Source organism: Lingula anatina, chromosome 2 (assembly GCF_051362555.1).
Source record: "Lingula anatina isolate TDL-2025a chromosome 2, LinAna3.0, whole genome shotgun sequence".
In the NCBI taxonomy this organism is placed as follows: domain Eukaryota; kingdom Metazoa; phylum Brachiopoda; class Lingulata; order Lingulida; family Lingulidae; genus Lingula; species Lingula anatina.
In genome coordinates, this window is record NC_141768.1 from 32,997,359 (window position 1) to 33,019,833 (window position 22,475).

The 22,475-nt window shown below is 32.6% G+C and overlaps 2 protein-coding genes across 4 annotated transcripts in view; both read left to right on the forward strand.

Moving 5' to 3' along the window:
- The window catches only part of LOC106162769 (MAPK/MAK/MRK overlapping kinase-like), a 28,469-nt gene extending 13,221 nt beyond the window's left edge, over positions 1–15,248 (forward strand). For 2 of the 3 annotated variants that reach the window (XM_013540182.2, XM_013540184.2), the window contains exons 5-13: positions 1,347–1,425; positions 2,339–2,387; positions 2,494–2,579; positions 3,179–3,271; positions 3,580–3,681; positions 5,522–5,698; positions 7,991–8,273; positions 11,178–11,363; positions 13,313–15,248. In XM_013540182.2, the coding sequence (XP_013395636.1) occupies positions 1,347–1,425; positions 2,339–2,387; positions 2,494–2,579; positions 3,179–3,271; positions 3,580–3,681; positions 5,522–5,698; positions 7,991–8,273; positions 11,178–11,363; positions 13,313–13,390 (1,133 nt within the window). In that variant the 3' untranslated portion in view covers positions 13,391–15,248. Of the gene's footprint in view, positions 1–743; positions 823–1,346; positions 1,426–2,338; positions 2,388–2,493; positions 2,580–3,178; positions 3,272–3,579; positions 3,682–5,521; positions 5,699–7,990; positions 8,274–11,177; positions 11,364–13,312 lie in introns of all 3 variants that reach the window. The other variant, XM_013540183.2, reaches the window with a different exon arrangement.
- LOC147763612 (putative RNA helicase mov-10-B.1) lies at positions 14,314–21,904 on the forward strand. The gene is made up of 5 exons (XM_087003416.1): positions 14,314–14,400; positions 19,265–19,354; positions 20,089–20,177; positions 20,712–20,827; positions 21,153–21,904. The coding sequence occupies exons 1-5, from the start codon at positions 14,314–14,316 to the stop codon at positions 21,215–21,217; spliced, it is 447 nt and encodes a 148-aa protein (XP_086859542.1). The 3' UTR covers positions 21,218–21,904.
- The last annotated feature ends 571 nt before the right edge of the window (positions 21,905–22,475 follow it).

Sequence of the window (22,475 nt, forward strand, 5' to 3'; positions counted from 1 at the left end):
TGTACTCGTATAAGATTGTCTTAAATTCTTACTTGGTTGACTTAAAAAATAACTGTTTCCATTTATAAATCCTTAGAAGAAAATAAACTCCTCTTACATTTATCATCATACAGCAAAATATTGTATTACTGGATTTGAATGATTTTGATGTTCAATCTGCCAGATGTACATTTATGACAGAATTGAAGTGTTCAACAAATAAGGAAAATCTACTGATTTTGCTCAAGAGCAGTGCAGCAGACCAGTTTATTCTGACACGGGATATAAATTGGATTAAAGTTGTGATAATGCGTCGTAATAGTCATCAGTTACCAGTTGCTAAGAAAACTCAAGCAATCACTTAAACTTACTGGTTGGAGTTAAAATGTTAGATTGAACCTTACCAGTTCAGAGAGTAGTTGGCAGCTAAAGATGGAAACTAATTACTTTAAACTTGTTACTGATATAATTTATTGAGACTTCATTTTAAATGTCGCCCTAAAAGTAATTTTTGAGTGGGTTTTTTTCCTACCTGTTGTTTCCTGATGTTCTTGCATGTATTGATGTTTGTTCCTTTTTTTATTAAAAAATATAATTTATTTATTTAATTGTGCATCTTGTTTTTCTCTTTTTTTTAAAGTCAATTAATTTTTGGGTATTTTTAGTTTAATTTGATGTATAATGTATATCTTTAACATATATGTTTCTGTGCAAAAATGGTAATATGGTGCACAAGCATTGTATAACCAGTTGTCATTTTTCAGGCAAAAGACAGTATCTCCCTACTCAAAAGGTCAAACTCTTCATGTATCAATTACTCAAATCCATAGAATTTATGCATAGGTAAGAACATATGGTGGAGAAACCCCCCCCCCTTTCCATGTGGGATGTGAATGCATTGTGTTCGGGTTGTGGAGTTCAACTGTCACAATTGTGTTTCCTGGCACTGTTCACATCTGTTGCATGCAGAATTTTCCTTTTGACCAGCATGATAAAATGTTTTCACTATTTCTTTTGCATGATCAAATGACTTCTTCTGTAAATCAAGTTATTATCTTGTCGAAAAAAATAAGGATTTTGACCGGTGGGTATTATTGATTTTCTGCTCTAAATTATAGATTTTTGGTGTATGAACTTGAGGAAGAGGTCTGGTATCTGTTAATATTGGTTGATAAAGAAATAAATGCAATCGGGGAAATTTCCTACAGTTACAACATCTTGAATAATAACTTTGATGAAAGCAAAATAAAATAATGAAATATAGATTTATCATGCTGACAAAAGGATGTGTGTGTCTTGCACTAGGGTGTTTTTCATTATCTTGTAGCACCAAATCTTACATATTACCCTAACCTTTTTCATTTTAGGAAAACGTCATCACTTGCTGGAGTCCACCATCAAACCTTATATGTATCAATTATGTAAATCTATAGAGCACTTACATAGGTAAGCTGTGCTCCCAATGTTAGTCCATTATGCTGCAGCATGATAAAATGTTTCATTTTAAAAAAGAAAAGAATTGAAAAATAGAAAGAAAAAAAAGAGAGACGAAGCTGGATGACAAGAATTGATGCAGTCTAGCTTCTTGGCTCCTTTTCATAATATTTCACTTCAGAAATAAAATTATGCTAAAACAAGATTATTATTCTGTTCTTTAAAAACCCTGTTCAGTTTGACTGCTCTAGAATTCACTTGATTTCATATTCAAATTGAATGATTTTGTTATTTTGTTATATTATGAAAATATCTGGAGACATCTTTCTCTGTACCCATTTCTTTTCATTCTTATCCCCATTTGATATTCATCATCTCTCTAACAAATGAGAGCTTTCTTCCTCCTCCTCCTTAGACTTTTGATTACATTATTCTTGTCAGTAATATTTCTTTCCATTTTTTATTTGTTTACTTAGTATTATTTACAATATTCTGTATCTTTCTGAATGAACACATCAACACTGTTTGAAAGAAGTGGCATATTATCAAGTGTGAACTTAATTTAACCATTGAAACTGTATATGGTTTGAAGAACTAACAATGTTTTATTTGCTCCTTTTAATTGTTTGCAAGAGGTCTGCTTGAGATCTGTAATGTTCTATCTAAAAGTGATAGGTGAACATTTTTCTGCATTTAATGATTCTGAGGGATACGTAATTATCTAAATTAACACTGAAACAGGCAAATTTCACTGATGCTTTATTACAATGTGTTTCCTTTTTATTTTTGCTTTAATATTTACTTAATTCTGGTCTTGTTTAAACTAACATTTACCAATTCAGTTACTGATATTGATATTGATTTTTTGTTGAAACTTGAATGTACATTATGATTATATATTTTTTCTATTTCTTTCTTTTTCTAGGAATGGAATATTTCACAGAGATGTTAAACCAGAAAACATTCTTATAAAGGTAAATTCTTAAAGTAAAGGGCTTTATGAGTTGTGATTAAAAGATTTAAAACATAATTTTGAACTTGTTTAGTTCAGACTAATTTGTTAAAAAATTCTTTTTTCAGGATGATGTTTTAAAATTGGCTGACTTTGGTTCATGTAGAAGCATATATTCAAAACAGCCATATACAGAATATATTTCTACACGATGGTAAGTCTCTGACCGACTGTTGAGATGTTCATGTGAAAGAATGTCTAAATTTTTTATTCATTTGCACATTGTTGTAATTCATTTAACCAGATGTGCACATAATATTTTCTTGTATTTTAAAGTGAGTGATACATTTATCCTTAAGGCATACATGTAGTGAGTACTTTTTGAATGATATCAGAGCTGGTTTTGTTATTTTTTACCACTGTATGACTGAAATATGCCCCATTTAAAACAATGAAATGTTAAATGAAGAAAAATAAAATCCAAGATCATGCTTGGTCGTTTATAAGGGCAGGATGAGATGATATATTTCATAATTAATCAGAGTAAGAGAAATCTAATGATATTACGCCATTGACATCTAGAGAAAAGTAGGAAAAGAAATGCTCTATCCCCTGTCGTAAAGTATACTTTATCTCCCATATGATTATGGAGTATTTTGCTCTGGTATTTTGCATCCTATACCCCAAGTTTGAGTTTTAGTGACACAAGCAGCTGTTGTGTTAAACTGTAGATTTGTGAGACTTTCTTTTCTTTCTTCAAGCACATGCAAATTAAAAAAAAAAACATTTAGAGCAATTTTTTTTAAATTTAAGGTACCGTGCTCCAGAATGTCTTCTTACAGATGGGTATTATTCTTACAAGATGGATATCTGGAGTGTGGGCTGTGTATTCTTTGAGATTGTCAGGTAAGTTAAACAGACATAAATGTACCTTTACAGTTTTATTTTTTTCATTTGCCATTTATTTTTTGAGAAAGTTGTTGCTGGAATTCATAAAAATGTACTTAAAAAGAGGTGGAATGGAGGAAATCAGTTTAGTTGAGGTTATGGCATCGTTTTATTCCTTTAGTTATGTCAATGCTTATAGCTGTTATCTAGATGTTGTTGCTATACAACCTGTTGCATATTGCCATGTTTAATTTTCAATTAAAAAAGTTTTTTTTTTGAGAATGACTGCTTGCTGTGAATAATGAGGTGTGTTTTCCTTTTACTAGTCTGCATCCATTGTTTCCTGGTTCCAATGAGGTCGACCAGATTGCCAAAATCCATGATGTTTTAGGGACTCCAGACCCAAGCATTCTCAACAAACTGAGAAAGTAAGTACACAGACTTTGGTTTTATTTTTTTGCCATATAAATAAATGTTGTTGTTTTGGAAGTGTAGCTATTGGATTGATAGTTTTGAAGGAAAGAGATTTTTCTGGCACCCATAACAACTTGCTGACAAGAAAATAGGATATGATAATAAGTTTTGAAAGCCACTTTGTTTTAGCTTGCCTTAAACCTAATGATCATATAAATGCATTGCCCGTTTTTGACTTATATATCCACTTTTTGAGCAGGGATATTAGACTGACAATGTACATGATTTTAGTGTGAACAATGAACAATTAAACATTTTTTCACCTCTCAGCAGTCGGCTTCTGAACAAAATACACAATTGTTACACCTCTTTAGAAACCTGCTCATAAATTGCATTTTCACTGTTTGAATAGGATATTGATGAACATGTGATAAACGATGTAATGGGTGTAAAGCACAGATTACCTTAAATGGTAGAAATATTTCAATGGGAAATAAAAGACTGCCTCTTTTGGTTTATTTATGTTGAAGTGATGTAACAAGACATTGTTTGGAATGCAACACCACAGGCTAATGTTAAAAAGTTGGAAGATTTTTAAAATAAAGACAAAGTTTATTTATGCATTTAAACTAACCTCAAAGTAATCACTTACTAGTACATTTGAGCTTTATTATAACTGTTTTGAAAGTGCACAGGTACTTCAGGAGTCCAATCTGGACAAGATCGGACATAAACTATTAATTATGAATATAAGATTGATTTTCACGTGACCTTTATAATGGATGCATATTGGACCCAAAAGAAAGCCCATGCTTTATGACATAACAGAGCTTTGACTCAGAGCCACAGAGGTCATATTGACATTTAGTCTTGTCTTTGAAATATTGATCCATTATATACCAGCACAAGGAGGTACTGACGTATTTCCTTGATAAGCATTACTTGCACCAAAGAACTACTTTTATTGTATTTATTTATTATTATTTTATTTGATATACTTTTTTTATTGTATTATAGCTGGGTTTTTTGGGGGGTCATGAGATAATATGACAGTAATAAATGGGGCAGTCCACCTCTAAGATTAGTGCTTATTTATTGAACAAAACTATAAATCCTATTGATTATGTTACTTAATGTTATATTCTTGCCCTAGCATGCTCAAATATAATAAAGAAATAATGTGTCAGATGTTTATTATCTATAAATCATATTTTGCTCTGTTTTTAAAAGCAATTAAACTTGTTTCTGTGCTAAGTCACACTTCTTCATGGCTCAGTACACAAAAGCCTATTGAAAGATTAATGGTCGGTGACAGATATTGTTTACCAAATGTCCAGATCAGATATTATTGACTGATTTTAAAGTGTTTCGTAAGTTGATTGTTATGAATATTTATCAACAGAGATGGACATATTTCAAAATTAGATTGATTTTTTCACATTTCCAGAACAGCATGCTTTTCAATGTAATATATCATTTACAACCCTAATACATTTTCTGAGAAGAGTATTTTCCTTATAAAACTGCCTCTTATAACATATATGGATTTATGATTGCACAATATCTGAGTAAGCCACACACACACACACACACACACACACACACACACACACACATTTTACCAAATTGATATTGTGTTGTTAAAAAATAATCAATTTTTAATTTTGAAATCAATTATCCTTAACAACAAACCAGTATAATATTAAATTTCATTTGATTTGGTTCATTTGAACCATATTGTTGATGTAAAAATAATGGAATAGAAAAAAAACTTGGAAATAAAACAGTCATAAAAAATTGAGCATCAAGTGATTTTGTTACAATTCATTTCATTTGAATTTAAAATTGTTTCAGCAAAACAAGAGGAATGAATTTCAACTTTCCCACCAAGAAGGGAAGTGGAGTCGAGAAGTTGGTTCCTCATGCATCTCAACAAGCCATAGATCTGATTTACAAGATGTGTGCCTATGATCCAGATGAAAGGATATCGGCTAAGCAAGCACTCAAACATCCTTATTTTAAGGAGTTAAGGTAATACTTAAATGTACTCAGCATTAAGTTTTTTTTTCAAAGTGAGTGTCAGTGAATTTATGAGTGTGCAATATGCATGCAAGGGTTCTTTTTACAAGTTAATCTGTATTCTTTACGAAAACTCCCAACTAATGTGTTAATTGGCACCTTTCATTTCCAACAAGGTGACCTCATCTGGGTTCCATTGGCAAGTTATGGCCCACTGTCTTCATTCCAAGTCAAGCCCATAAACCTCTGTGCCTTATGAGCTTAACTTACAGCAAATTTCACTTTTACCCCCTGCCTCGAAAATGTTCTAGTAATTTGTCCCATTTGTTTATTTAAAAAGTGTATATCAAAGTCTAAATGTTCAGTTGGAAGATTTACACACAGTCTGAGGATATTATTTCTTCAAGAGCAACAGTCAGAAAGTATGTTCTACAGTTAACTTATGTAAGTATGCCATGGCCTTAAATTAGAACTGGCATACAAAGTGGAAAAAGACTAATTCATTTAAATTGATTGTATCTGAGAACCTTTTGCTAATCTTCCGTATTCTTGTTAGTGCCAATTGCAAGAAAAGCATGTGGCAGTATAACTTGAGCCAAATTTAAATGCTTTAGTGAGTGTAAAACTACTAATGGCTAAGAATGGGAAGTTCTGCATAAAACAAATATCAAGTGCCTGGGTTTTAAAATGCCTTGAGTTTGACACCAGTGTTTATAACCACTTCATATTTATGGCAGACACCTTATCAGTTTAGTTTTGAGGTGGGTTATAAAGCTCGTAGGAAGATATATCAGACTCCTGTCCATTCAAATGGCGATTTATCTTTATCTTACCTTCAGAAGTTCTCTGATGGACTACCATTTGAATTATATTTCAGCCCACAGGGATTCAAAAGTATATTATTTTATATGAATCTCAGTGATGTGTTTTCATTCGTCACTGTTTGAGGAGCTGTGTTTGTAGGTTGTAAGTTTTGGAAGAATTGGCAGGGAGGTACCACGCCTTGGTGAAGAACGAAAAGTTAAGCTGGCTTATCTGAAATTGAAAGTCTTACCTTGTTAACTACTTCATTTATTTCAACTGCATAAAGGAGGATTGGCAGGAATTTATGCACTGTCATGAGCTCCAAAACCAATTGAAAATGTGAAGTCAGATAACGAAGTGGATCAAATTCAGAGGTTTTTTGTTTAGTATTTAAGAGAGCTGCTCTTGTTCTGTGGAGAAATTATTAAATCTTATGGAGGGAAAACGCTGCCTAAGGTGAGCATTATGATGAGAAAAATGATGTGCAAGTTTAGTGACGCAATTTAACTGAAGTTACATGAATTATATCTCTATGGGTGCAAATCTGTATTCACTCTTTCAGTCTGCTTAGATTTTGAATAAGAACTAGATTTTAGAATTGAATTGTGGAATTGTCTACCAGCCCAAGGATAAATGTGTTTTGTTTAGAGATGTCACAATCAATGGTGCTGTGCCAGTAAATATCAGTACCTTCACATATATTTGTCTGTAATGGATAAATATAACAGAGTTAGATTGACCTATTCCTCACATGCTGCTGATGTGCTATATTTTATTTCAATGCTCTTTGAGATCAAAGAGCTTGGTGGGCTTTTGTAAAATGTAATAATTCAGCTTTCACTTTAAAGATAGGCAATTTCATTAAACCTATTATCCCCAGGAAGTTTCAGGTAATCAATATGTTGCGTACATTTATAAGTTTGATTAGAATTAGAGAGGAGGATATAAGTGATTGTGCAATGTTGCATATCTTTAGCAGCTACATCTCTTTCATAATTGCCAAATACATGTTCTTTCCTATGAATAAAAAAGGACATTCGTTTTGTAAATTTTTGCAGTAGAGAGAGAGAGAGAGAGAGAGAGAGAGAATTTATCTGATTATTAGAATATTTATGCAATTGTTCTAGTTTCTATTTAGTTTATTTTCAAATGAATGATTGTATGATTTATTTAATATGCACTAATTATAAAATATCTTCGGGACCAAGGTACCACATTTATGCCTTAACTCTAAGAACATTTAAAATATGAGTGCATGATTAAACATATCAGTATGTTTTTTTTATGTACAAAAATTTGCAATGAATTTCAGCAGTAGAGGTCCAAAGCAACTTAGGCAAACTGTTCTCTGCCTCCTCCCCCCCCCCCCCTTTTTGGGGTGAGTTGGTGGGGGGGGGGCTATGCACTCTTATATTTAATTTAGCTTTCTCTGTGCAGTCAATCTATGGGAGTTGCATGAATGGATGGACTTAACGTGTTAACTACTTCTTTCTTTTCCAGGGATGCTGACAAGAAGGCACATGCCAATACAAAGTCAACAAATAAAATAACAGAGAATACAGGCAAAGACATTCGTGTAGAGATCACTGAAAAAGTGGATGCTGCGGCAGAAAATGATAACCACAAAGTTGACAATGTCTCCACAGCAGCCTCTCATAGTCATAATAGTAACCATATCAGTCATCATAACCTTGTACATAACAAACAGACTTTGGATAGTAATGCAATAAACAGTATAGCCAAGACTATCACCTTGCAGCCACAGATTCCACAAAAGAGAAAGGTAAGGTTACACCTGGAGACGTGTTTTTATTTCAAGAAATCTAGTGACTGTCCCAATTATCTTCTTCACAATAAGGGGTTGGCGTTAGCATCATTTTTTAAAGATGTACAAGACAAACAGTCTATTTTCTTTATTTTGTGAGACACAGAAATATCACCAAATTTAACAGGATGAAATCTCACCAGTTTTAAGTTTAATGTATTTCTTGTGAATATGACTTTCCAAGCACACCTCTTTCTATCATCTATAAGCGTATTATTTGGCAATTATTTGATATCATTAATTATTCAAAGAGAGTACGTTTGATCTCTCCATGCGGGGTAAACCCCTTTAATTAGGTTCAATGCTGGGGTTAACTATCCATATTATAGGAAATAGAAGATCAATGATTTTCACACTTTTGGTCAGTGGATATATATTAATAGCCATTGAAAGAATAGCTGTGATCTCAGGCATGTTCACTCCAAATGGTGCCTTTCCTACTAAAGGCAGCATATGCAATGCTGTAATTATTATTATTATTATTATTATTTATTATTTATTATTTATATTTATTTTTTATTAATATTTTTTTATTAAGTTGGTGGTAAAGGGATTGTAGAAAACATTTTTTTGGTTGGTTGCTTAATAGCTTCTCCAGTTACCACCATAAAATTATAACATTAGCATCATACATCAGCGATCAAGTCTACAGATAATGACCAAAAGCTCTCACAACAAAAGACTTAATGCAGTTGTAGGCATGAGCAGTTTTAAAACTTTCAAATGTTAAAAAATTGGTTTTTCATCTTGAAGAATTTTTAAAAACACAAATTGTTACATAATATAATCAAAAGTTGCTAAGAGGCATTTGGCCACCATGATCTAAATTCAGTGAGGCATGAAAAATAAAGAAATCCATAATAAACCCATAAATAGCAAGACTTCCTACAAGGTTGATTTCCGCTTTGTTTATGCCCAGCCGCTTGTTGTTAAGATCAGCTTAGGGTGATGGATCAAAACTTTGCACACAATTGGTCACACCACAGGAATCTTAGTAAATAATTAAAACAGTACAGCAATCAATACGTAGATCATTGTTGTAAGATTTCATTTGTTGTACCAACACAATAGCGGCAAACAAGAAGAGATCAAGTCGAACATTGATTGTTTAGTAGGTGGTGAAACACTGGCAGTGACAGTCTAAGGTCTGACCACTGAAATTGCTGGTAGCATTTTCAAAGACTTTGAGGAAAAAAAAGAGAAGGATTTAGAAACAGCGTGATCACAGGATTTTACTGAGGGTTTTTTTTTTGGTTCGGTGTTTTGAGCCTGTATTGTCCTCCAGCAAGGCTTGATGTCCAAGGATGCCACCGCTGGGAGGGAATACTGAGCAGGGGTCTGTGCAGTGCATGCCCCTGTTCCCTCCAATTCATCTGGCAAGACCAGTCTCAGAGGTAGGAGATGGGGATGGACTGAATTTGAACTAATTTCTAAGTTTACTGTCAAATAGGACCGCTGACTGTGGATTGATTTTAATTGAAATTTGTATGGGTCCAGGCTGCCTGATAAAATTTATTATATAAACTGAATCTATTCAGATATTTGAAGTCTTTTATGGACTAACTTAAATTTTCATTATGGACAAATTAATCCTAGGTAACTTTCTTACTGCCTGGTTAACAACAATTTTATGGTGAAAATTCTGGATTTGAATAAATGACGTAGCTTTTAGATTGGTGAGACTGGACTAGTGAAAATGTGTCTGGATTTTTATGTTGCTTACTGTGGCTGTTGTTTTACTTACGAAGTAATAGAAATGAGGAGGAAAATGGCCCAATTAAATAATATCTATTTGTTTTTTGAAGCAAATCTTTACACACACACAAACACACACACTTTTGCTTATATAGGGGCTATGATAACTGCTATACTGATATTCTACAGTAAATGAGTTGGTTTGCTTAGGTGCTGCATTATGGATTGTTATTGCTAGACTTATTGGTCTCAGTGGATTTCCACCTACAGCTGCCCTGTTTAAATTTTCTGACATACGTCAGTGTTACATGTCATATGTTGTCATCTGGACGCACCTTATCTGTTTTCTCTGGTAAAAGCCTTTGAAATCATAATTATTGACCCATTTGAAATATTTAGCAAACTAAATAATGTGTAAAGTTTGAAATTTTTGACTCACCACTTACAGCCTTGTACATATTTTAGATATCAATAACTTGGTGTTTATCCTGGTTTCAAATGTTGCAGTTTGTTTTAAGTTTGTAATGTTCAGTGGTGCCAAGATTGAGGGCAAAAAAACTAGATAAACAAACAAACAAAAAACAAACAGAAAAACTAATAATAATAAGAAGAATAAGAATAATAGTAACCAGCAGAGGGAGTGTTCACTATTATCAGTGACTTACTAAGATGATTGTTTTCTAATAATTCTGTCAAGAGGTGAATATTTCAAAGAGATATTATGTTCGATTGAGATTTATTTTATATGTATAATTTAGATAATTGTTAAAATCCAAAACTGATATATGAATTAATAAACCTTAATTAGCACCAATAAAAACTCAACTATTGATGATAACATTAAAAAGTGAGGCTGCTAGAAAAAAAAATAGATGTCATCTTTCAAAGAATTTTGTTTCACTGTTGAAGGCACAAAATCTTGAACAAAATTTGAATGAGTTTCACCTGAAAAAAATATTTAAGTTATAACTCTGTTTGATTTATTTATATTTATTTTTTGTTTGTATGACTTTCTGATTATTTATATATATTATTGGTATTTCTTGGTGGTAGAGATTATCATGTTAAAATGACAGATTTTTTTCAAACATTTGGCAAATGGTTGATGTTTGAAGAAAACCTTGAATGCACCCCACATTGCTGATACCTTTGTCCACCTTTTTCCAGAAGAGACACAAAAGGATATCTGACCAGGCCACAATGCTTCCAAAAGTCACCCAGTCCCAGACAACAGCACTGAATCCCAGTTACCCGTCCACCACATTCTCCACTGGTCACTTCCCTAAACTGACCGCCACGGGGAATACCACCATGTTGCCTAGCATTGCTAATGCTTACAAAACTAAAGCGAAGGTAAGCTTGCTTTAGGGATTATCAGTTATTGTATTCAGTGAAATAGATTGTTGATTGTTTCTTGTTTAAAGATGGTGAAAAAAGCAAATCATTTCTTAAGAGACTGAATGTGTGTTTACATGTTTTTAGATACACATGGGTGATGTTTTGTCCCTTCATCAAATCTCTCATTGATGACTGTAACATATTAAAGACCCCTTGATATAGAATAGAACATATCTTTTCAAGTAAAAACATGGTTAGTCTCTTTAGAAACAATGAACTTTTTTTCCAATAATAAATGTTTTTTATCCATATTTTGCAGAGCTAATTTTCCATTATGTTAACGCATGAAAAGAAGCAGATATAACAGAATTGTTTGCTACAATTCACTTAAATAGTAATCGCCTTTCAATGCCATTACAATGAAAAAAAATCACCTCCAAACAAGAATTAAGAAATATTCCAAAGACAGACTATCAACTGAGTTATTGCACATTTTTAAGTTCCAAGGGGTTTTCAGTTTAAACAAAACTTTCACTTCAAGACTGATATCATCAGAACTGCATAGTAAAGGGTATTTTTTAATTGCCTTGGAGATTGAAAAAGGTGAAAACCAATCTATATGCAGTTGACAACTTGAATTATGTAACAGAATGCAACAGCAGTGAGAACCCAGTTAATAATTTTGGGTTAATTAAAGGAACAACAGTAATAATGAAGTAATTCTTGTTAGTTACTCTTTTTGGTTATGTCATTGTTACATCTAGGTAACTGTGGTTGCATAAAGGAACATGATGCCTTGTTGAGATTTATTGATCATTTCTTTTTATCAAGGCGTACAAATAACAAGCTTATGTAATACCTTTGGGTCTCTTTCTGACATTTTGGTACACTGTCTCAGGGGAGGTCTTTTTAGTCTGTTTTGTTTCTTGGCCAGCATTAATTAAGTATCGATTTGAATCATAATTAAACCTCGAGTGGATTGATCAATAGGATGGAAACGTGTTCAGGTACTGATTTGTTTTGCCATAGTCTGTGGAATGGATTCGGCTTGATGAAGAAATTCAATAATTTTCTTTGTAAGAATATGCTTGAAGAAAAGTTTTTTCCTTGCTGCATGGTGACACAACACCATAATGAAACAAATAAGGAAAGCTTTTTGTTTTGTTTTTTTTTTGTAATCTAAATTTGCTTTATGTACTTTGCATTGTTTCCATTGCATCAAAATGGCTTTTATTCAGCAAAATGTTGGACTAATTTGTGACGGAAGTAGATGAAATATCAGTACAATAAAATGGGTGTGATTGCACTAAACTTGCCGTAGGACAAATCAACAGCACGCGAAAAATTGATGTTTCTGAAATCTCCCACAGTGTTTTTCATTCTTGTCAATGGGATAAAATGACAGGGGGGGGGGGGGGGGTAGAATGAAAATCACATGCAGCTTTAGATACAAACAATAACTTTAAAAAGTAACAAATTGATCAGCATTTTTAGAAGCTACCAAGCTTAAGTAACCAAGAGTACTCTTTGTAGTATACAATCAATAAGTCAGATGTGAATGGTGGAATGCAAAAAATAATAAATTCACATATTTTGACAGATATATATTGCACACCAATTATCTAATGGAAGCTTGAGTCTTCCAGAATTGAAAAAGGGAAGATGTTAATTTCAGCATTATACCCAAATACTTATTACAAAATGTTTAAAACCATTCTTCATACAGCATTTTACTGAAAGGCCATTTTAACCATCATTTCTCACTGTTTTGGTGGACTCCTGACAAGCTTGTTATTTTCACTTTTAGTATTCGGTGTGCCAATTTACAAATCAGTATTTTAAATATGTAAGAGGAATTGTGCTGTTTCTTCATCCCTGTACTCATATATATATATATATATATATATATATATATATATATATATATATATATATAATAAAAGTACTTTAATTATTTGTTTTAGGGTCCAAGCCAGGCAACCAAGACAATGTTTGGTCATTATCAACTGCCATCCATAGACAGGCGGGGTGCGGGCTACTGACTAGAGGAAATCATGAAGAATAAGAAGAAAAAAGGACATTAATAAAACTGGCAAAAGGTTGTGACACTGTTCACTTGTCACCGTCTCCTCAGTTTTGATGGAGTGGACTAGAGACAATCAACAAACATGAGCAGAGATCAACAAAAGAAAATCATACGTGTGTGGTGTCTCTACTGGTACAAAACTGCTGGAAAGTTTCACTGGAGGATGAATGGACAATAACCATTCAACATGTGACTGTCTGATATCTTATGATATTATATACACTATGGTTGAGTATGATGAAGTTGTGTTGGCTGGGAATATCTGAATATTGAAAAGTTCATGGCAGTTCATTAGGAGCTCTTAAAGAACTTTATTATGAAATATGTTTTTTTCCCCGAAAACTGGATGCCAGGAACTGTGTGGAAAATGCAAATTCATTGCTTAAATAGTGAAATCCTTAAGTCATTTTTACAATTCAACACTGCTGTTAAAACAAATATCTCTCCTTGAATGAGGGATGGAGTCGAGAATAATCCTTCACTTAGAACATGGAGTTTCAGTGAACAGGCTTCCATTTCCCAATGACTGTTGTGTTCTGCTTCCTACAGCCAACTGACACAAGACTGCTTTTGATGCTGGATTCTTGCCAGGGTGGCAGATATACACAATTAATTATTAACTGCTCAGGTACCAAAGTGGTTGGATCAGAAGGACCTACATTTTTGGACTTATTTTCAAATAAGGAGCTTAAGGATGTAGGACTTGATGTAAAGTTGCAAAGCCTTCCACTTTGGTGTGATATCAAATGTTTCTACTACCATTTTCGAGGAAAGTTCCAGATATATGCCAATGGCATGTTATGTTAGAGAAGAGTCTCAGTTCTTGTCATGTTACATTCATCTGTGATATGTAAAGCATTGATTGTTGTTTGGTTCAAAATGTTAACTGAAGATGTCCCAGTGAGAAGAAACTGTGCAAGATTGTTTGGCTCAAGTGTGAACTGGTATTACGGTGGACTGCCAGACGTGAATGGCAAAAGTGGTAGTTAAACTGGTGCTGTACTTATCAAATGATGTCTTCATGTATGTAAATATATAGTGTAAAATATATAGCATAATTATTATCATTGCACCAAAGGGCTGTCACAGCTCATCATGGCAGTATTTTGTAAATTATGGGTTTTAGAGTCTATACTGTAGTCTTAGCTAGTGTATGCGTAGCAGGATATAGCTGGCATATACAACAGGGTTGTGAAATAGAAAGGTCTGGTGTTGATAACAGTTGAGCTGTTATATTTCAGATTTTCATATTTTCTCTATATTTTTGCAATACCCAGTTCACACTAGTCTTCAAAACATTTTAATTGTGGTTTTGAGAGGCTAGATATAACAGAAAAAGCAGTCTTGCAGAACCCCTGGAAAGTGCTCAAGAAAGATCACTTCTCATATTTTTGATATATCTGTTTCTGTTTTATTTCACGATTGAAAGTTTATTTTAGGAGGAAGAAAAATGAGGCAAAACTGTTATTTGAGGTCACAGTTCACAGATTTCTGAAACTTCATTTGCAAATTTCTTAATTAATGACAATCATTTCTTTCTTTCCAATTCTGATATCATTGATTTTTTTGCACAAATTATCAAATTACAAAGTTGCATTGTACAGATTTTAACAATCACTTTGAGATATTTATTGGTGGTGGTAATACTGCTTTTCAAAAAACTGTAAAATAGACAATCACATCAATATTTTATTCAATAATGTAGTACAGTGGAATAGCAGGAAGGTTATGCATTTTTATGGAAATAATATTTATTAATTGTTACAATATATGCACTATGTGTGATACACAAATAAATGAAGGTATACTTAGAATTTTTATCGTTTTTCATGATTTTATGTGGAATTATTGAATATAGATCGAAATTAAAGAAATGAAATAAGTCGAATTCATACTCGGCTCAATATTTTTTCATGAAGAATAATTGCAGCACATGTACACTTAAAGTGTAGTTTCACTTAAAAATATGCAAAGAAATTTCACTCTTTTTAATGACAATTAAGATAAACTTTAAACAGCACAATTACGAATATTTAATATTCAGACGCTATGCTAGCTGCTGCTTTCATAAAATATATGAAACATATAATGAAAGTTTAAAGTTGAAATAAATTCAATTTCAATTTAGAAGCAACCTACTGACACAGAATTAAAGGAAATACAACCGTCAACAGGGAAAAGGTTTACACCCGTTTTTCCTTCTCTACTGCAGGGACTGAGTGCGACTGCAATGCACTGCAATGTGTCTCACCTACCGCAATGTACAAAGTCAGATTCGGGCCATGTTTTTGCAAAATGGAAGTAAATACGCTTTTGTGGACTGGTGATTGGGATGATGACCAAAACCTATCATTGGCTTATCATAAGTTTTTAGTGATGACTCGAGCTATTCCCTAAAATCCGAATTAAAACAAAGAAAAAAAACTTCGTGACTTCTTTTGCCGCAGGTCATTAATTTTAGATGTTTGGCCTTATTATTTATTTATTTATTTGTTTGTTTATTTTTGGTGGCAGGGCATAGTCGAAATGTTTTACACAAAGTGCATTCTCACTGAAAGTAATTTGCAAAATTTTCCTTATTAACCAGGCATTGTTAAAAACATAGCTAAGCGTTGTGAGGACAAAATGTGTCAGCTAAATAAACATGCATCTTGTAATACCCCTTTAGCCCAACCTAATCTTTGTTAGCATTAACAATGTACAAATAATTATCCAAAAGGTTTGTTATTTTTAAAACTTTCGCTACTAAAGTCATGGAAGTTTATCTAGATAAACTTCTATGCTAAAACTATCTTCAGTAGGCCTAGACTTTACTGAATGCGAAAACTCTCTGGCAAGGCATGTTTTACACAAAAAGCTAGATTTATCACTCTCAGATTCTCTGTCACCAAAATTTTAGAAAGAGTAGAATTCGCAAATTATCTTTAACTTGCAATTGGTTTTATTTATTTATTTTTTTATTTTCTGATTCCTTCAAACGGACCTATATATAGGCCTAGATACAGTGTATATATGAGAGAGAGATCGAATCAGTGTAGGCATATAGGTCCATCGTGTACATAAATCATTAAAATATGTTGGTTCAGTATGGTGTACATGAACTTGGATATTTTTTATGCAGCAAAGAATGAAATGACATTAATTTTGCAAAATCAGATTACCGGTGGAAATACTGGAAAAAAAAGCTCTTATTGTTTAGCCGAGTAACGGGTTTGCATTTCTTTCATACATTAACTTTTAAATAATAATTAAAATTATTACTAAAACTGCAAACAGCTAGCACTTTTAAGTTAAATTAAGAGCGCGTCCATGAGAAAGCCAAACAGATCGGTCAGAAGGCGGCAAGGTGGGGGTCAGCAGATTTTAATAATTTTTGGTGTGGTAAACCATCAACATGAAAGATATTGTGAGCCACTGGCTTTCTTATTTTGGATCATTAGTTTTAGAGATATGGGGGAAGGTCTTTTATCCGCAATTTTGCCAAAATATAGCATTTTTTAGCTCTTGAAAAGTTATAATTTTAAATATTATTTTAAAAAATCATGTACATCATAAGGAATTATTTAGGTGTGCCATATGATGGGTTAAGGAAAGACCTTTAATACCCAGTACAGATTTTTCAAAAGGGCACTGTCATGACCACACAAGGTTGATTCTAATAAGGCATGTTTTCCGTATGCTTGACCCCCTCCCCTTCTTTAAATGCACACATCTTCTTTTTTGCAGGTTGTATCCATATAATTTTGGTATGTGCTGATAGAAAAGGGTTGCAAAATAAATTTTGTGAAATAAAATCTGTGTTAAACCTTGATAAATTAGAACTATAACAATTTTAACAAGGCAGCAAAGCTGTCAAATGTACAGACAAAAAACAGAAAATAAAGATGCAAAAAAGGTCATTTTGTCAATTTTGATGCAATAATAAATAATGCTTATAATAGCACTATCAGTCAACACTGAATTTTAATCATGCACAACAGGTAAAATGGTCAATAACATGAACGGACCCAGAGATATTCTCTGACAGTATTCCAAAGTATCTATTTTGATCCATCCTCCATTTTGATGGTCTTCCAACAGAAGAAAAAATAGATACCAGGCAATATAAACTTAATAACCTGACTGTCTTCTGGAAGTCCCAGAAGATGGTCTCAATCTACCCTTTCAATAAGATTACAGTTTCAGGACCATGAGAGTTCAAATTCACATGATGAAAGTCTCAATATTTGAAAAATGATGACAGTGCATAAAATAATATTACATAAGTAACATAATGTTTAAAGACATAAAATACAATACAACTGCTTATGTGGAAATACAGAAATGTCAGAGCCTCAGGCGGATGAGAGTTAAAAGTCACAAATGCAAGTGTTTGAGAAAAAATTATAAAGGAAAACATAACAAAACTAGAAAAGCACTCCGAGAGTGCAGACCTCTGCCAAGGTAGCAATTGTTGATTATTATTGATTTTTGTCCTCTTTGGCCCACTTCTGACAGTTCCTGAAAATTTCAGCAAAATCGGTCCATAACTTTTTGAGTTATGTTGATGACAAACAGGGGTGAAAATATAACCTCCTTGGCAGAGGTAAATATAATTCCAATGAAGCTGCTATTCAAACTTTTAATCTTTGAGTTTGATATATATATATATATATATATATATATATATATATATATATATATATATATATTAAAAAGTTATTTGCAATATTAAACAAAATTCACCTGCATAATTATCACTGCTTCCTTATTATTAATCTGGCAGAGAGCTTAACCTATGGGAGTTTACAGGGAAATATCAACAAGTGTGCTTTATGTAATCTCAAATCACAAGTGTGCTTTATGCCTATCAAATAGGCAAATTACTTTATAACTGAAATTAGCAAAGTGATACCCAAGGGAAATTTATAGACTGACCCTCTCAAAGGTCTTTCAGGCCCATAAGTCACAACTTAAGAAGAGCACAAAACAATAATGCACAAAATAGGAGACTACCACTTCTGATGCAATAATACATTATGTTTAACTGCACAGTCAACATCAAATTTTAATTTTGCACAACAGGTAACACTGACGAAAGTAAAAGCATAAGGCTTCAGGCCCATCAGAGTTCAAGTTTATACTTAGAAAGTGCCAGAATGAGAAAAATGAAATTTCACACAAAATTGCATTAAATTCAATAATAAATGATAACCCAATTGACCTGGCTTTCTAATTTGAACTGCATGCCAATCCTAAAAATCATACTCTTAAGTTAAATATAATAATAAATAACACAGTTTTCTTTTCATAATGTTTGCAGTAGCAGTGCAAAAAGATTATTGTCAATTTTGATGTAACATTACATAATAAATTATAGAATAATTATCACCAATTTTTGATTATTGACTATAAATAGCATGAACATGTAGAAAATTTGATTACCATCCGGCTTCATGTCCATGGGAGCTCCGAGTCCCACAGTGAATATGCCAAAAAGATAATGAATATTTCACTAAAATGTATAACATCCAGAAAAAGAAGCCCATTAGACTGCTTTTCCAACTCAGGCTGCATTTTAGTCCTGTGTTTCTTTTTTGAAAGTTTGACAATCATAAGTAACACGGTTTTCCCATCATGTCCATCATGGCAGATGTGGATGATTGAATCTGACAAACTGCAATGATATGAGTTTATTTCCGTTTTGGACACTTGATTACACAATACATGATAACAAGTTTACCATCATTTTTACATAATCAACTAACAATGTTGTAAAGATGCAGGAAATATCAAACAAACACTTTTATGTATCTTATTAGTTCATTAATGAGACTGTTAACATGCCTAGGTACATCTCAGAAGGTACACCGTGAGGAGTAACCCCGATTACCTGGCTCTGGACGCAGAGTTCAAGCTGGGCTTTTTAAAGAACCCAAAGGTCAGTCATTTGTACACTTATGCATGTGGACACACAAACTGGGGTAGAGTTAACACTGCCCAATTAAGCCAAATGCTAAAACTGACTTCAATTGGCTAAACAAAATAGGGTTGATTTGACTTATTTTAGTCAAATTTAAACCATTTTGGAGAAAAAAGTGATGAAAAAGTAGTAATTTGGCTTTAGAAAAAATTGCTAGTGCCACCTCAGCATATGGTAATAACTTGATTTTTTTCAGTGGGGGGGAAATCGTGAATTTTACAGATGCGGTATTTTTTAGGCCATTAATTTTTTAAATTTTGATACTCCTACCCAATTCCTATTGGATGGTCACAACAGAATAAAAAAGTAAGCTACTCTATAGTTCTAATCTGTGCAGTAAGAGTACCACTAATACTATATACTTTATGTGTTTATAAAGGTATACATTTGAAAGTTTGATAATTTTTGCCCATTGAAAAGATAGTGTCATTACCATGATTGTGCTGTGGCATGTGTACATGCGTGAACACATAATTCATAAGACTTTGTACATGTGGATGTGCACACACATATTTTGAAATGTAAGGTTATTTAAACAGCTATAGTCCATACTATTTTCATCACCATTTCTTTCCACTATGGCACTACAGAGACTATGCCATGTGATGAGGAATTCACAGAAGAGATATGAACAGTTAGTCTCATACTATACTGTCTTCATACAGTTACATGTGGGATTAATTTTTTTTCAGAGGTTTAATGTGTTGATCACAAGAGCAAAGGCCCTATTGATTGTTGTAGGGAATCCGTTTCTTCTTTTGCAAGATGAACATTGGAACAGGTGAAGTGAATTATTTTAATTTATTTGATCAGTAAGCAAAAAAAGTTCAATCAAATTATAAGACTTTTTCAAACCAAACACAAATCAGCCATGTTAGGTTCAAAATTTTTTTCCTTTATTTAATCTTTATTTAATCTCATTGTTTCTAAGAACTCTTGTTCAGACAGACAGACAAACCAACAAAAAAAGAAATGTTAAGGATTTAATAAAGTTCATAAATTAAATTTTTAATGTTTGTTCAGACAGACTGACAAAAAAAAAAAAAAAAAAAAAAAAAAAAAAAAAAAAAAAAAAAACAGAGGATAGAAAGATTAAAAAGAGAAAGCTATCATGTTTTAGTTCAGACAGACTGTTAAATGAAAAAAAAAATAGAAAAAAAAGGAAAGTTAAAAAACATGTAAATTAAACTCCAAACTGACAGACAAAATAGTGTCTACTAAGCAATTCTTTCTTTTATTGTGAATGAAAGTCCATACAGAAAGACAAAAGAAAGTAGGCAATTCTTTCTTTATTTTCAACTTCTCTTTGGTGTAGTTTCCTTAAGTACTGCCTCGAGAAAAAAGCGTACACAGGATGTGATTACGATGACCTTACTGATCAGCTCGACGATGTCGTAGAGAGGTTTGCTGCAGTGAATATTAAGCAGTCAGGTATGAGCAGGATTTATTGCAATCAATTTCTCTGTTGAATATTTTATTTTCTCAGATTATTGGCTATAAATAATCTAAATCATTAGGACTGAAAAGTCAGAATTTCAAATAAATTGCATGCACATGTACTATCTACTAGCTGTCATCTTGCATTTTCATTACTTAAAGTCCATTTTCAAGAGCAACTATTTTCTTCTTGTCTGTCATGTTATTCAGACGTACGACAAGTAATGTGTCCAAGATTTATTGATTTTAATTATTATTATTATTATTATTATTATTACTGCACCATTTAAACTTTTTTGGGAATATATTATTTTTCAAGATGTAACCATGGATGTCAGCCAGGTTCAGTTGCAAGAGGACCCCGAGTGGAGAGGAGAGGCCTAATTTTAACTCTGTATTCTCAACTGTATTCTCAACTCAGATTCTTCTGTGATCAAGAGGAAATGCAAGATCTTTTACTAGGGGACCCTGAATTTGAAAATCAAAATATTATGACGAATAAGACATGGAGGCTAGAGAAACTGATATAATATAATATTGTTGACCACGATATAAAGCTGCCTCATGTATATTAAACTATGAAATCTACCTGTAAACGCAGACTTATCAAACCTTGCAAGTTCATCTTTTTTTTCTGGAGAATGGTACATTCAAGTGACATGACATTTATTATGAAACAATTGAGGATATTACTTACTTAAGCCATATTTTATGGTGCTTGAAACTGTGGGCATTTTTTGTCACTTGATTTTAGAGAGATTTTGATAGATATCATGAAGTCAGATTAGGTACAACTCTGTTAAAGAACTTGTGAATCACTAATTGTATGAAAATAATCAAAATTGGGGTTTGAATAATGCTTCAATAATTGTCTTAATCATTTTGACTTGAGCCTATTTTATCTGTGAATATCAAATTTTAATATTTTTAACATTTTATCAGAGTATTTCAGATATGCTTTATGAAAAAGTTTTAAATTGACAGGAGTATTTTTATAATAAGTCAGTTTTAGAAATCAAATTGATTCTATACTAGTGAAAATGTAAAATTCCAGAGTATATTTTTAACCAATGTTTTCTGTAATGCATCATACAGTGTGACTGCAGAGCCTTCAAACTAACTATTCCTTGCACTTGCTTTACTAAATGTTTGAAGCTGGTTTGTAGTCTAAAATCTGAGCCTATAAAGACTTAGCTGGCTAAGTTGCACTTCACAGTTGTAAGAATCTTACAGACAGCCTAGGCCAGAAATAACTGATAAGTTGCAATGACTCACTGTAAAAAAGGTTGGTAGATTGCATGAATCTATTTGTGGTCTAAATTTTGTCTTTTATGCATATGTTTAATGAGAATAGCATCCAAAGGTTAAGGTTGGGCTTTCACTACACCAATCCCCTATTCCCCAAGAAAAGGTGCAAGAAAAGTTCTGATTTAATCAAAACTAGAGTATTGTTCGCTCATTAACCAAGTTATCAATTTTGCCTCATATTTTCCAGTCTTTTTACTTTCTTTTCACTTTCCTTTGATTTACATTTTGATCGTCTTGGCAAGTCTTTTACTTGCAGTGGTGTCAGTAGCCCATTTATGTATATTCTACTCATCAACTGTGGACCAATCATTCTTAAAAAATTGTAGTTGTAAGA

Coding starts and splice junctions, on each gene's coding strand:
- LOC147763612 (XM_087003416.1), top strand. CDS start 14,314: ATGTTAACTGAAGATGTCCCAGTGAGAAGAAACTGTGCAAGATTGTTT. Junction 14,401..19,264: donor ATTACGGTGGACTGCCAGAC/GTGAATGGCAAA, acceptor TAACATGCCTAG/GTACATCTCAGAAGGTACAC. Junction 20,178..20,711: donor CAAGATGAACATTGGAACAG/GTGAAGTGAATT, acceptor TCTTTGGTGTAG/TTTCCTTAAGTACTGCCTCG.